The following is a 15,806-nucleotide window of genomic DNA, read 5'->3' as shown; positions in this document are numbered from 1 at the left end:
CAGCCGCGGCCGGGGCCCGGCGGGCGGCGGCGGCGGCGCTGCGGCCGGCTCGCTAGCCCGGGAGCGGCGGCGGGCGCGCAGGAGGCGGAGCGGCGGCGGCGGCGGCGGCCCGGGCGGGCTGGAGCGCGGTCGCCGAGCGCACGGGCCGCGACCGCGCGGGGCCCGCCATGCCGGCGCGGGACTGAGGCGCGGCGAGCCAGGGCCGAGGCGAGCGGCGGGCGCGCCGGCCTGTCGCTCTGCGGCGGCCCGGCCGGGGCCCGATGAGCGGCGGCCTCGGCCTCCGGCGCAGCCCGGAAATGTCCGGCAAGATCGAGAAAGCAGGTGAGGCGGCGCGGGCGAGGCGCGGCCGCGCGTCCCCCTCCGCGGCCCTGCAGCCCGGCGGGGCGCGGAGCTGCCGCCCAGGCCTCGCCGCGCGCCGGGGCGGCCGTGCGGGCAGGGGCAGGGCCATCTTGAGCCGCGGGGCCTGGGCGCGCCGAGCGGGCGCTGCGGGCGGCGGGGCCTCCGCCGCGGCCCCCACGCCGCCCGGGAACTCCCGAGAGCCCGGGGGCCGGGGCGGCCGCGGAGCCCGCCGCGCGCCCTGCGCGGGGCCGGGGCGGGACGGAGCCCGAGGCGGCCGCTCCGGGTGCTGCCCGGCGGGCGGGCGGGCGGGCGGGCTGTGCCGGGGCGTTTTGCAGGGCGCAGCCGGGCTGTGCCCCTGCGAGCGGGGCCTGCGCGGCGGGGCTGGCTGCAGACCGCGGCTCTTTGTGCGCGCCCAAGTCCTGGGTTTTGCCCGTGCTGGGGCTCGATTCGCGTCGTGCCTCGGCGGCCCGGGCCTCCCTGGGGGCCGGGAGCACGCCCCGGGGTCGTGAGCCGGGTGCCGGCTTAGCTCGGCGGCGGCGTTAGCCGGGGTCTGGGGCACCGATTTCGGAAGCTGCGCCCGGGGCTGAGGCCGCCCAGCTCCGCGGTGCAGCCGGGAGGCCAGGTAACTTTTGCACCCTGCTGTTTTAATGAAGCACGGAAGGGCAGTCTCCGTGGCCGGCTGTGGCGGTTTGACGGTGCATCCGACTCCGCGCCCCTATTGCTTGTTCTTTATTAAGAGGGAAGATGGCCCCAGTTTTACAGGCTTGGGGGGGGGTGCTGATTGGGCTCCTGCAGCCCACCCTGCAAGGGGGCAGCAGGCTGTCACTGACCCCGGCCCTGCAGCTGGGCGCCTTCCTCGCGGGGCAGGGCGCCCATTCTGGGGCGCTCTCTTCCCCGCCGCCAGCCGCAGGGTCTTGGCGGAGTCCACGAGCCACCTCCCTGCACATGTGCTGCGCCAGAAATATCTCGGGCTCATCTGTGCGGCTTTGCTCCTTCGTGGCTGCTCGGAATGCGGCCACTATTGGGGGACCTGAATGACGCACAGACACAAATAACCGGAGCCGGGTTGTTCGCAAAGACTGGGCTAGCACGAGGGTCAGAGAGCAGGCTGGACCGGGCCCGCTGTCCCTCGGGAGAGCAGGCTGGACCGGGCCGCTGCCCCGTAAGCGCAGGTCCCCGGGAGGTGAGCTTTCCCCGGCCGATTCTCCTGCCCCGCGGCCGGTGTGCATCGGCACAGGCCCTCTGCTGGGGGCTGCGGTAGATGCAGAACCTAGCAGGTGGCCTGGGAGTGGGTTGGGGCTGGACCTGGGCTGCCGCAGTGGGCCGTGGTGGGCACAGGTGAAGAGGGCTCTGAAGGGGCGGTGTTTGTGGGAGGCCCGGAAGAGGGGGTGGGGGACATCCAGGGTGGAGGTGGAGAGGGAGAGGGAAAAGAGCTGAGCCCTAGGGGCTGGGGCTGGGGGAAGACAGGTCGGAGGGAGAGGCTGGGTGGGGGCGTTCTGAGGTTGGCAAGGCCCGAGTTGGCATCGCCTGGATAGCGGGTGTCCCAGCCAGCCCCCCCCCCCCAGGAAGCTTCGCTGCTGCCCTGTGCACCTGCTGAGGGAACCGGAACACCCCTGGGACGAGGGCTCCCCTTCCTGGTGGCGCCTCCTGGTGCCTGTAGACGCAACCCATGTTGTATTCTGATGAGATTTCCCGCTAGAGTTTTCTTTTTCCTTTGTTTTAGATTTATGTATCTATTTTGAAAGTCAGAGTTACAGAGAGAGGGAGAGACAGCGAGATCTTCCATCGGCTTGTCCACTCCCCAGATGGCCGTAGCGGCCAGGGCTGGGCCAGGCTGACGCCAGGAGCTTTCCTATGGGTCTCCCACGTGGGTGGCCAGCACTTGGCCAGACACTTGGGCCGTCTTCCGCTGCTTTCCCCAGGCCATTCGTGGGGAGCTGGATTGGAAGTGGGGCAGCTGGGAACCGGCGTCCATGTGGGATGCCGGTGTTGCCGGCAGCGACTTTACCCGCAGCGCCACAGCGCCCCCTGCACAGCGCCCCCCCCCCCCAGGGTTTTCCAGACAGACGCATCTGGTGAATCACCTGCGAGTGTTTGGGCCAGCGGAGGTTCGCCGTGCCAGCGACCCCTCTCAGCCGGCCTGCACGCAGCCAGCGGTTGGTGCTGGAGGTTGTAGTTTTTGGATGACTTGAAGAGCTGAAGGGGCGCGTGCATGTGTGTGTATGGTCTCTCTCTGACAATAGGAGGACCCGCGCCCTGACTTCTCGGGTTTTCTGGGTGTCTGGGCCAGCTCCGTTACACCCTCGCACAGCCCCGAGGCCCTTGTCCATTTTGCCACCACCGCCTGTGGCCTCCTGGGCAGGTCTTTGTGGGCATTCACCTGTGCCTGGCTGTGGAGGGGGCCCTGCTGTCCCAGGCACCCCTGGGCTCCCAGATCGAGACGTTGTGGGCCGCAGAGGGGCCGCTTGCTGGACCGGTTGTGGCCCGTTGATGTGGGCGTGGTGGAGGAGGGTTGGTCTGGAGTAGAGGGGCCTTTGGTGGCCATGTTCTGGCTCCCAGAGGTAATGACGAGGTAGGGGTAGAAGAGTGAGCTGGGCTGGGGTGCTCTGTGGGGGAGGGGCTCGTTCAGAAAGAACTCACATCCCCGCGGGAGGGACGTGGAGGACCCAGAGGCCGCCTTGGGGGACACACGGCCCTGGTTCTGGTCGTGCCGGAGGTCCCGGTGGTTTTGTTTCCTCCGTAGAGTGAGGCAGCCTGAGCTTTGGCGTTTCTAGAGTGCAGGCGCAGGCTGGGCCCATCCATCCATCGTGTCGGATCCCCACATGTGAATCGGTGGTGGGTACTGCCAGCACTGCCCTGCCTGCCGCGGTCGCCGACTCCCACGGCCACTGGGACAGCACGCGTTGGAGTTTGTGTTGCGTCCGCTCCGTGGGTTTGTTTGCTTCTGCTCTGGGCTCCGACATCCTCGCCCCATGGCGTGGTCCTGTCTCCGAGCAGTGGTGGGGCACCTGCTTGGTCTGGTCGGGTGCCCTCCAGCGCTCTGGGGGTCCCAGGAGATGGCAGAGGAGGTGACAGGTGGGGCTGGGGCGGTGGACTTCTGCGGCAGGCAGGAGGGGGAATGGTGCTGTTGGGCTCAGCCAGAGGTGGCGGCCGTGCAGGGGACCTGCACGCGGGGCTCTGTGCTGGAGGGAAGAAGGTGCTTCCGGTTTGCTGCCTGCACCTGTCAGTTTCAGTTGCCCGCTCATCAGGTGGTTTATCAGACTCCTCCTGAGGCCTGGAGATGTTGGAGTAGGTCCCTGCCTCCTGGGTTTTACCCTCTAGCTGGGAAAGGTGATAAACAGAGGAGAAAAAAAATTACACTTTTTTTTTTAAGTCTTTCTCCTCTCTGTGCGCCTGCACACCGCAGTCTTAATAGAAGTGAGCTCACTCACCGTGCGGCCAGGGTGCCGGCTCTGCAGCCTCAGGAAGCTTCTTGCCATTTTGTATCTTAGAGTAGATTGAAAAATGTTGTCAGGTGGGGCTGTGCATTTTTATGGCCCAAGAGTTCTTTTTCGATTGGCCGTGAGGGTATTTTGATCAATTTTTTTAAAAAGAGATTTATTTATTTATTTATTTATTTGAAAGGCAGAGTTACAGAGAGGCAGAGGCAGAGAGAGAGACAGAGAGAGCGGTCTTCCATCCGCTGGTTCACTCCCCAAATGGCCGCAACAGCCGGAGCTGCGCCAATCTGAAGCCAGGAGCCAGGAGCTTCTTCCTGGTCTCCCACACGGGTGCAGGGGCCTAGGTACTTGGGCCATCTTCCACTGCTTTCCCAGGCCACAGCAGAGAGCTGGATCGGAAGTGGAGCAGCCGGGACTGGAACCAGTGCACATATGGGATGCCGGCACTGCAGGCAGCGGCTTTACCGCTACACCACAGCGTGGCCCCTTTGATCAATCGTAAACCCCAATTTAGCATTTCCTCCCCCACCCCGCCCCAGCAGAATGTGCTCAGTCAGCCAGCACAGCATGTGGCAAGGCCTCCCCCCCCCCCCCCCCCCCCCCGCCCCTTGCCTCTTGCCTGCCTCTCTGACACTCGTGAGCCCCCTTGGGCTGGTCCCCCCGAGGTCACAGGTGTGGAGCACGTCTGCTGTTTCCTACGGTTTCCAGGTCACAGTCACGGCTGCCTCGCCTACTTCCTCCTCAGGACAGGCCGAGGGCAGGGTGGAGCATCCCTGCTCTGCACCTGGGGGCGCTGCGGCCGGGGAGACTCCGGCACTTGTGCAAGACCGCAGCCCTGGGGAAGTGAAATGGGGAACTGACCCCTGTGTGCCTTCATGGAGCCGTGTGTTGGTGGAGAGCCGGTCGCTTTCTGTCTTACTGTGGTTCACGCTTCCGAATTTCTCTTCCGAGCGGCGGGGACGTCTGCCGCTTGTGAAGGCGGCCCACGGCGGCCCGTTGGCTGCATATGGTGCTCAGTGTACTCTGTCACTAATACCGTTCTCGGCACTGCAGGCAGGTGACGCACAGCACTGCTGTGGGCCTGAATGGTTGGTTTTTTCCCCCTTCTTCAAGTTCTTTTAAAAAGCCCAGCACAGCAACGCAGTGTTTCCTGGTCTCCTGCGCAGCTGTTGGCCGAGGCAGTTTGAATGAGATTCTTTGTGGCCGGGAGACCTGATAGGAGGCCCATAAAGATGACTCACCTATGAGCTTGCAGGAAAATCACTTCCCAAATTAGCCGGGACTGCAGCTCGCCTCACATGCCGGGCTGGCTGGGTCCCACCGCGCGCGGACTGCGTGTGCTGCCTGTTGCCATAATAAGATGACACACTGGCAACACCGTGCCCGCACAGGGAGGCCGCCCTGCCGCTGGCAGAGGTGCCCCTGGCTCGTCACCCGGCTCGCCCTGAAGGCTGTCTTCCGAGTGAGTGAGTAAACCCAGTTGGTGACCTCAGGGATGTGTCATCCAGAAGCTTGTCATCCTGCTCCTGGTCATTTGTTTGGACTATCTGAGGCCTGGTGCCGTGTCCTGGGTGATTCTTTCCCTCGTTGGCATCTCATTTTCTCCATCAGTGTCAGGAAGGGGGTGGCCTTCCCACTTGCTTGCTGCTTGTTTTCTAAGGAACAGACCATTGGATAACTGCTCCTGGGGAAGCCCTGTGAGTCCTGCCCTCCCTGGGGCTCCTCCTGGGACCCTCACCGAGCAGTATGCAACGCACTTGCTGGGCGCCCACAGGGCAGATGGGAAACTCCGTGGAAGGGAGGCTAGTGATCATCCCACTGAAAAATCCAAACCCCGGTTCCTTTTCTGCTAGTTCACACTCAACAGATAAAGTCTTAAGTAGGCCTTAGCTCCGTGCTCCGTGCAGGAGTGGGCTGCTGGCTTGCCATCACCGTGCCCGGCACACGGTGGGTACTCAGTCAGTGTTTACTGAGGATGAATGAGTTTAGTCAGCGTTCTTACAGAAGGAACTTAGGCTTCCGATTCCGAGTCTCTGTGTAGCTCCGTCTGGTTTTATTTATTTATTTTTTTTTTTTTTATATTTTTGACAGGCAGAGTGGACAGTGAGAGAGAGAGACAGAGAGAAAGGTCTTCCTTTGCCGTTGGTTCACCCTCCAATGGCCGCCGTGGCCGGCGCGTTGCGGCCGGCGCACCGCGCTGATCCGATGGCAGGAGCCAGGAGCCAGGTGCCTCTCCTGGTCTCCCATGGGGTGCAGGGCCCAAGCACCTGGGCCATCCTCCACTGCACTCCCTGGCCACAGCAGAGAGCTGGCCTGGAAGAGGGGCAACTGGGACAGAATCCGGCGCCCCGACCGGGACTAGAACCCGGTGTGCCGGCGCCGCTAGGCGGAGGATTAGCCTAGTGAGCCGCGGCGCCGGCCTCCGTCTGGTTTTAAATGGCCAGTTAGGTGGATCGGTGGGACCAGTGCTCTGTTCAGGAGCGTGCGGATAGACGGGAGTTCTGTGGTCCATGTTTGCAGTCCTCTGAAAATGGAAGATGAGGCTCGGAGCAAATCCCCGGGCCCGGGAGAGGCGGGGCCACCACGCGCCCTGACCCCACACCTGTCCGCCAGCAGCCATTCCGAGCTTCCGTGTGTAGTCCGCTCTTGGTTCTGTGGCTTGCACAGGAACAAAGCACTCTTGGGCGGTGCTCGTTCTGTGCGGAGCGGTTGTAATTTTGCCTCACGTTTGCACACCAAGGCGCATGCCAGCTCTGCCCAGCCGGCGCCCATAATGAGCCCCGTAATAGGAGTCCCTGTCCTTTTTATTTATTTTTTTCACTTGACTCTCAGTGTTCTTGTGCCCTTCCCGGCACCAGCAGCTCTCTGTTCACTGACGGTTGTGCATGCGTGCCGTGCCGTCTCCCAGGCTGCGGGCCGTTGGCCGTCGGCGTTCCTCTGGCTCCCCTTTGGTTTTTGTCAAGGGGCACGGGGCCTCTCTTGCTGCTTTCTCCCCGGCGAGCCGAGATGCAGTGGAGAGACTTGCTGAAGGGTGTTAGCAGTCCGGCATCTGACGGTCCCAGTTCGTCTTTCTCACCCTGTTTTCTTCCAGGCTGAGAGTTAAGACACAAACGACATTGCCTGGAGCAGAGTGCTGAGCTGTAGTCGGGACCACCGCTTCCTAACGCTGTTCCTACCGGAAACAGCTCGGACCTCCCGCTCGGGACCACCGCTTCCTAACGCTGTTCCTAACCAGAAACAGCTCTGACCTCCCGCTCGGGACCACCGCTTCCTAACGCTGGTGCTGCTGCGGCTGGCGCACTGTGCTGATCCGAAGCCAGGAGCCAGGTGCCTCTCCTGGTCTCCCATGGGGTGCAGGGCCCAAGCACCTGGGCCATCCTCCACTGCACTCCTGGGCCACAGCAGAGAGCTGGCCTGGAAGAGGGGCAACTGGGACAGAATCCGGCGCCCCAACTGGGCTAGAACCCGGTGTGCCGGCGCCGCAGGCGGAGGATTAGGCTATTGAGCCACGGCGCCGGCCTATTTTCCATTATCTTTTAATTTACTTTTATCTACTTGTAAGGCAGAGGGGGCCAGCATTGGGCGTACCAGGTAAAGCCACCAACTGTGATGCTGGCATCCCATGCGAGTGCCGATTCCAGTCCCAGCTGCTCCACTTCCAGTTCACCTCCCTGCTGATGCACCTGGGAAAGCAGCGGAGGAGGACCCAGATTCCTGGACCCCTGCGCCCATGTGGGAGACCTTGAAGAAGCTCCTGGCCTCAGTCTGGCCCAGCCCTGGCTGTTGTGGCCATTTGGGATGTGAACCATTCAATGGAAGTGTGCTCTCTCTCTTTGAAAACAAAAGAGAGAGAGAGAGAGAGAGATGCCTACAATAGCCAGGCCTGGGCCAGGCTGAAGCCAGGAGCACAGAACTCCAACTGGACCTCCCGCCTGACAGAGCCATCACCCACCACCTCCCAGGGGGCATTAGCATTCTTCGATGCACACTCTAATACGGGATGCGGGCATCCCGAGTGGCTGTCTGACCTGCTGCCCCACAGTGCGTGCCCCTGCCTGGAATGGAGCCGTGGAGCACAGCACAGGGTGTGGGCCTCCCTGGGCTCATTTCGGGCATTTGCTTCATGTTAAATTTACACCATTGGACCTGATGGCTGTGGCTCCCAGCTGGAGTAGGAGTGTGACGCTAGTAATATTTGGGAGAGGGAAGAGTGAGCGAGGATGTGGAACGAGAAGAGAGGACAGTTGAAGTCCAGGGGAATGCGATGGCCCTGAATGGCCACTAAGCTGACCACAGACAAGCAGACGGACAAGCCCCTTGTGGGGAACACTGGCGGCATTTATTTGCTGGTTGTGGATAATCACTGGTGTCTGCCCTCCTTCAAGTGGCTGAGTAAGTAGACAGTCGATTGTGCTCGAGCCGTGGACTTGGCTACTCCAACCCTTCTTTCACTCATACATAAAAATAATAGGAGCTGGCATTCGGTCGGCACCGGCCACGTGCGGTACCAGGCTCAGGCCCGGCTGTTTCACACGGGTGGGCTTGCTTAATCCTCGCGCAGGAGAAAGGCGCCTGGCTGTTCTCGTGCCACAGACACAGCCGTTCTTTGAGACCCGGGCTAGCTGAGATCTGCAGTTCACGGCGGAGTCGGGCAGAGGTGGGGCTGAAGGCCACGCGACTTCATTTTCGTTGGTTCTGATGACTATTCTCTGTGCTGTTGTGACTTGGGAAAAAGGAGCCTCCACGTTGCCAGGGACCCCTCTCCACGGGGCCGGCTGCTCTTACAAGGCCGCCCAATAGTGTTAGGGAATCTTGGCTGTCCTGCTTGAGCTCACAGAAGGGGAGAGTGGTGGGGACACCAGGAAGCATTGCTTCCTGCTGGGTGACCTTATGCAAATTCCCTCATCTCCCGTGTCTTCTGTTACAGCCCGGCACGGTGGACAAGCCCGCCTCAGAGGCCTGGCACTGATTCTCTGTGAGTTGGAGACTTGGCCTATTGAGAGCTTTGTTGGTTGAAAACAAAATTATATATGAGAGAGAGAGAGAGAGCACGTGTTCATGTTCCCATTTATCCACTGGTTCACTCCCAGACGCCCACACAGGCTGAAGCCAGCAGCCAGGAACTGAATCCAGGTCTCCCATGTGGGTGACAGGGACCCAAGCCTGTCACCTCCCAGGGTGTGCATCAGCAGGAAGCTGGAATCAGAATCAGGAGTGGAGCCAGGACTTAAACCCAGGCATGCTGACGTGAGATGCCGGTGTCCCACGTGGTGTCCTCACCCCCCAAACCCCCACCGGCAGTGGGTTTAGTAGCACTGACTGTTGCCTGGTGCTTCATTCATCCTCAAAATCAAACTCAAATAATCCTTTGTAGCTTTCAAAGCACTTTGATGGATACGAGTTCTGTTGTCCTAAGTTTCGTGGATCGGCGTGCTTCTTCATGAAGTGTTTATACTGCATCTTCCCAGCTGAGGGAGAGGGCAGCTAGCTCTTTCTGAGTACTTCCTGGGTGCCAGGCACGGTGCTAGGAGCTTTGCCTTCAGATACGGGGGCGGGGTAATTCATCCTGTTCTTGTGGAGAGAGAAACGGTGGGGACCGAGCTCATCTGCCAGCCGAGGGAAAGGGGGCAGTGAGAGGGGAAGTGACCGGAACTCGGCCTGCGCCCTTCTCCCCCTCCTCCGCTGCCCGCGCCCCAGGGGCTGACGTGGACACACCACCCCTCCCTGGGGTTCCCCTGGGGCTTTCCAGCCTCTCGTGGGACTGATAGAGTCACCCCACATCTGCCTACAGATTGATGAAGCAGCCTCTGGTTCTCAGTCACAGAAGTGGCTTTAAAAGCAGATTTGCGAGGGAAAATCTGCCTTGGTGACCGTTTCATGGATGCACAGGAGTGGGAAGTGGTCTTTAGGAGTCAGAGGAGTTCCACCCACCCGCCCACCACTGAGTGTGTGAGTGCCAGGCAGCCAGGGTGGGGCTGGGCGGTGCTGGTGCTGCTGGGGGGTTGGCTTCACGCCCACGCCCACGCCCGCAGCAGAGGCAGCAGGACTCTGAGCTGGAGCAGGAGCCTCCCTCCTGGGTCCGGGCCCCCAGAACAAAGCAGCGACTGCAGGCATGGACCTGGGGTCCCAGGTGTGGTTTGGGGGTCCCAGTCGTGGCGCACCCTGCGCGAGTTTCCCCCTAAACCTCAGTCCTGCTCCGTCAAATGCAGGGAGTAGGAACAGCACCTGCTCTAGGGTGAGGAGGGGATTGAAGCATTTTAGCCGAGTCTCAACACCGAAGAAATGCTCAATTCCAGCAGCTTTTTTTTTTTTAAGATTTATTTTATTTTATTTGAAAGGCAAAGTTAAGAGAGGGAGAAATCTTCCACCTGCTGATTCACCCCTAGAAATGGCCACAACGACTGGGGCCGGGCCAGGCCGAAGCCAGGAGCTTCATTCTGGTCTCCCTGTGGATGCAGGGGCCCAGACACTTAGGCCAAAGCCACTAAACCACAACACTGGCCCTAGCTTTAATTTTTACCCAAGGTCCTTTTCTATTCTAAAATGTTCTTTTTTTTTTTTTTTTTTTTTTAAATTTCAAAGACAGAGTTAGAGAAAGAGAGAGAAAAAGGTTTTCCATTCACTGGTTCACTCCCCAGATGGTTGCAATGGCTGGAGCTGAGCCGATCTGATGTCAGGAGCCAGGAGCTTCTTCTGGGTCTCCCAGGCAGGTGCAGGGACCCAAGGACTTGGACCATCTTCTGCTGCTTTCCCAGGCCACAGCAGAGAGCTGGATCGGAAGAGGAGCAGCCAGGACTTGAACCGGCACCCATGTGGGATGCTGGTGCAGCAGGCTGCGGCTTTGCCTGCTACAGCACAATGCCGGCCCCCATTTTTTTTTTTTTAAAGTTGTGGTTATGTGGCCAGAAAATTTAGACCCCAGCACGCACGGAAGAAAGGGAGGTCTCCGACTGTTGAGGGATTTCCTTTCAGAGTCTTGTTTCTGCATCATTTGAGAATGCTGAATAACAGGGAATTTTTAATTTTTTTATTATTTTTTAATTTTTTTTTTAACAGGCAGAGTGGACAGTGAGAGAGAGAGACAGAGAGAAAGGTCTTCCTTTGCCGTTGGTTCACCCTCCAATGGCCGCCGCGGCTGGCGCGCTGCGGCCGGCGCACCGCGCTGATCCGATGGCAGGAGCCAGGTGCTTCTCCTGGTCTCCCATGGGGTGCAGGGCCCAAGCACCTGGGCCATCCTCCACTGCACTCCCGGGCCACAGCAGAGGGCTGGCCTGGAAGAGGGGCAACCGGGACAGAATCCAGCGCCCCGACCGGGACTAGAACCCGGTGTGCTGGCGCTGCTAGACGGAGGATTAGCCTAGTGAGCCGCGGCACCGGCCAGGAATTTTTAGTTTTATAGTTAAGTCATAAACCTGTGAAGAAGTCATTTATAGGAGGAGCAGGTGCCGTTTGATTTCAGCAGGTGGGCCAAGGAAAGTCCTGATTTTATTATTTCTTGTGTAGAATTGTGCCTGAGCTCAGGTGTGTGGAGTATGTCGTAGCCACAGCAGGGAGTGTGATTTTACTCTGTCCCAGAGACACTGCTTTCTGGAAAGTTTCTCCCCATGGGGGTGTCTCGGGGGTAACGCGCCATCTCTGGCTCTGGCGGTGAAATGATTGCAATGAGCATCACTTTGTTCTGATCCTACAGCGGGGGCAGGCACTGTGGCTCTGGGCCCCCACTTGGGACACTACATCCCGTGTCACAGTGACGGTGTGTGTCCCGGCTACCCTGCTTCCTACCCAGCATGCATCCTGAGAGACAGCAGGGGGTGGTGCAAATGCCTGGGTCCCTGCCGCCCAAGTGGGAGACTGGAATGGAACCTGAGGACCCAGCACTGGCTGGGCATATGGGAGGTGAACCAATAGACGAAAGACCCCCCCCCCCCCGTGTGTGTGTGTGTGTGTGTGTGTGTGTGTGTGTGTGTGTTTCTTTCTTTCTCTGTAACTCTGCCTTTCCAAATAAATATAAAGAAACAAATGTTAACAAAAAGCACTGTAAGCCATTCAGGGCACTTAGGGACAAGTAGCAGAAGTTGTGTTGGGGCCACCAGCAGGGTGACCCCCCACCCTTTCTGTCTGCCGCCACCGGTTACCGTTGGTGGACAGGTTAAGCCCAGAACTGCCTGGCGCTGTCCACAGCCTTCCTTCGCATGGCTCTCCTGGGCCCTTCTGCCAGGAGACGGTGGGTGCGTGCAGTCTCCTTGCAGGTTTGCGTGCTGCTAGCACGAAGCCGGGTGGGTGCTGTTTGCAGACGCCAGAGCCCAGCAGCCCTGGGTGCTCTCCTTCCCCGCGGGGTCCTGGGGCCTCATTAGCATAACCACAGATTCGTGCTTCTGCCTTGGGAGCCCTGAGAAGGGAGACTCCTCTGGGCTCCTCACGAAGCCGCAGGCGCAGCTCAGAAGCAGGCTTCTCTGTGTGTTAGCTACCCTGAGTGTGCACGGTCTCGATGGAGTTCTTTGTTCCACAAGACAGGACTTGGGCTAGGGGGCCTGGACTCATTTAGTCCCACGTTGCCGGGGGCATGGCGGGGAGCACAGGTCGCTGTCATCAGGAAGGTGTGGAACCGTGCGGCGACATAGAAGGAGTGGGCCTGGCCCTGCCACAGACCAACTGTGTCCTCTGGGGCCAGCCACAGCCCCTCCCGGGGCCTCCGGGTGCCCTGTGAGTTGAGGCCCTAGGCCTGGAGCAGTGGTCCCTGCGCTTTGTCGACCTGAGTCGGCCCAGGGCCTGCTGTCCCCAGGAAGAAGGCGGATTCTGCCAGCTGCGGTGGACCTGTGATGGCCAGGGTCCTGTTAGGTTACATCCAGTCGGATGGCTTTGGGGCTGTGTGTCCTGTCAAGTTCTGTGAGTGTTAACGTCTCCATCTGTGTAAGCACAGAACGACTCCTCCGTTGGCTTCCTGTGCCGAGCCGTGACGGCCATGGCTCTGTTTCCGCCTGTGGGTGTGGGGGCCTGCCGTTTCTGCAACATCGTGAAGATGTAACTGTGTCTGCATAGCGAATGCTGATCGGCTGCTTTATCTCTTCGGGCAACCTTTGAGAGTCACAAGCTGTTGTTTTTATCAGAGCCTGTTCCTTTTCATGGCCGAGTAGTATTTTAGTACAGCCGTGGTGACTGTTTATATGAGAACTTGACCTTAGTTAACCAGGGCTGGTTCCTGGAAACAGGGTACAATAGCAACAGCAAACAACAACGAAACAAAACAGCAAAACCCAATTCTTCTTTTTCAAATACTTACTTATTTATTTGAAAGTCAGAATTGGAGAGAGGATTTTCCATCCGCTGGTTCACTCCCTAAGTAGCTGCAATGGCTGAGGTTGGGCCAGGCCTAAGCCAGGAGACAGGCGCTTCTCTCACGAGTGTCGCAGGGGCCCACACACTTGAGTCACCTGCTGCTGCGTTTCCCAGGCACATTAGCAGGAAGCTGGATCCTAAGTGGAGCAGCCAGGGCTTGAGTTGGCGCCCATGTGGAATGCCAGCATTGTAGGCAACAGCTTAACTGGCTATGCCACAGCGCCAACCCCAGCAAAACCCAATTTGTAAAGATGGGCAAAGGACTTGGACAGACATTTCTCGAAAGAAGCTAGAAGGCCAGTAGCTACATGGAAATATGCTCAGCCACTAGTCACCAGGGCAGCACACGTCAGACACACAGGAAACACCACCTCTGCCCACGAGACCCAGTGCTTCCAAACACTGCAGCTGACAAGGGTTGTGCAGGAAGCCGTGTGCGCTCAGTCCTGGGGGAGTGTAAAACGGTGCGGCCACTGTGCAAGTGCACGCCAGTGCCACGCACGAAAATTAAAACTAATATTGGGGCCGGTGCTGTGGCATAGTGGGTAAAGCCACCACCTGCAGTGCCGGCATCCTATATGGGCACCGGTTCAAGTCCTGGCTGCTCTACTTCCGATCCAGCTCTCTGCTATGGCCAGGGAAAGCAGTGGAAGATGGCCCGAGTCCCTGGACCCCTGCACCGTGTGAGAGACCCGGAAGAAGCTCCTGGCTTCAGATAAGCCGCACTCTGGGTGTTGAGGACATCTAGGGGGTGAACCAGCTGATAGAAGACCTCTCTCTCTCTCTCTCTGCCCCCCCCCACCTCTCTGTAACTCTGCCTTTCAAATAAATAAATAAGTATTTAAAAAGAAAACTAATATTACCGCTTGACCTGGCAGTTCCATTTCTGAGTGTCTGCTGAAAAGAAGTGAAAGCAACGTCCTGGAGCGTATCTGCCCTACACTGGCAGCAGCAGCATCGCGACAGCTGTAGGTGGAACCTGACGGTACACCGATGGACGAGGAGGAAACGGAGGGCAGTCCCGGGCAGCTCTTGGTCAGGGGCTGTGCGGGAGCCAGCACAGCCGAAAACCGTGCATATTATTCAGCCTTAAAAAGGGAGGAGAAACTCTGCCACCTGCCACAGGGTGGGTGAGCTCTGGGGACATTATGCTCAGTGAAGAAGCCGTCACAGACAGGCAGTCCGCGGATTCTCCCTGTGAGCTCTCAGAGTTGTCCGAATCAGAGAGGCAGGAGGTAGGAAGGGGCGGGCCGGGGGCCGGGGGGTGGGTGTTACCGCCTAATGGGTCAGCGCTCCGGCTTGGCAAGGTGAGAAAGTTTTGGATGTGCACGGCGGTGATGGCAGCACGTGGTGTGAGTGTAGCTGTTACCACTGAGCTGTGCGCTTAGAGACGACCGAGGTGGTAAGTGTCGTGTTATGTGCATTTGACCACAATTAAAAAATTTTCTGATACCAGATGCTTGTATTTACTTCTATAACCATATTATTTAAATATTGCAATAGGATGAGAAATATTAAAACGTTAATGAGCTGGCGTGTGAGCACTGTGTTTTACTAGGTGATATGCTAAGGTAAAAGTGACCTCTAGTTAATGCCTCACGCCTGGCTGGAGGAACACTCCAGAGGAGCTAGAAATGCTGGCAGGACATCGTCCCGCGGCCTCCTGGGGTCCAGCGGCCCTGTAATCGGATGTGATTGTTGATCGGCCTATTGGGACAGGAAGCTCCTAAGCCGAGATGGATCCCAGATCTCATTGCCACAGACCTGCGCTTTTCAGCATGGTGGCTCCTTCAAGGACCTCACCAAGGAGCCACCCAGGGCTGCCCTCTGGCACGCGGCAGCTCCCGTATTCTGTCCATCGGAGCCAAGAGTGGCCGATGAACATCCCCGGGGTCTGAAGGTCCTGTTGAACCTGGCCCCTGGGGGGTGTGGTAGCCCGGCAGAGGGTCAGTGCCCAGTACATGCCGGCTGTCAAACCGCTCTCCGGCTCCCACCCAAGGACGTAGCCTGGGCCACCGTCCCATCATCGGCACCTACTGTCTCTGACTTGACAGCGCAGACCCCAGGCTATCGGCCGCATTCTTGAGAGAGTATTGCTGGCTTGGAGGAGGGGCAGATCCAGCGGAATTGGGCAAGGTTTCCTCTGGGGATTTTCTTGAACGGTGTCTCTGTGGGAGATTGCCACGGTAGTGTCTCTGGTCCCACAAGTATCAGTAACCTGTCCCTATTGAATGAGTGATAACCAATTATTGTGGGTTTTGTTTTTTTATACTAAGACATCAACACAAGTAATGCTTATTATTGATTTACTTACATTTCTCAAGAAATAAAAAGGAGAACACATTAGCAGGGTGGATTATGAAACAACACACCTTTGTTTCAGAAGTTTAACTGAGAAAGTATACAGCCGTCAAGTCGCTAAGAAAATGCCTTGTTGGGTGATTTTGTTATTGTGCCAGCATCACACAGTGAACTTACACGAACTGAAACGGCTGTGCCGTGATGTCACTAGGCCCTGTAGTAGTGCTGGGCGGGGCCACCCTGATGGACGCGATTGGAAGCCCATCACGATCTCAGATCCCGGAGCACCACAGGAGGCCTGCCCGACACAGTCCATGGCAGCAGGCAGGCAGGCAGCAGACGGCAGATGTCTGGGACGCTGAAGTCAGGGCTCCTGCCCCCCCAGAGCTC

The 15,806-nt window shown here is 58.8% G+C and overlaps 1 protein-coding gene across 1 annotated transcript in view; it reads left to right on the top strand.

Annotated features, from left to right (window-relative positions):
• The first annotated feature begins 45 nt into the window (after positions 1-45).
• RAPGEF1 (Rap guanine nucleotide exchange factor 1) overlaps positions 46-15,806 on the top strand; it is a 138,967-nt gene continuing 123,206 nt past the window's right edge. Inside the window, exon 1 of the mRNA XM_051835417.2 lies at positions 46-321. Coding sequence (XP_051691377.2) covers positions 261-321 — 61 coding nt within the window. The 5' untranslated portion in view covers positions 46-260. The remainder of the gene's footprint in view (positions 322-15,806) is intronic.

The sequence above is a fragment of the Oryctolagus cuniculus genome, chromosome 1 (genome assembly GCF_964237555.1).
Source record: "Oryctolagus cuniculus chromosome 1, mOryCun1.1, whole genome shotgun sequence".
In the NCBI taxonomy this organism is placed as follows: Eukaryota; Metazoa; Chordata; class Mammalia; order Lagomorpha; family Leporidae; genus Oryctolagus; species Oryctolagus cuniculus.
The sequence above is the reverse complement of the archived record's forward strand: the minus strand, read 5'-3'. Positions and strand labels throughout refer to the sequence as shown.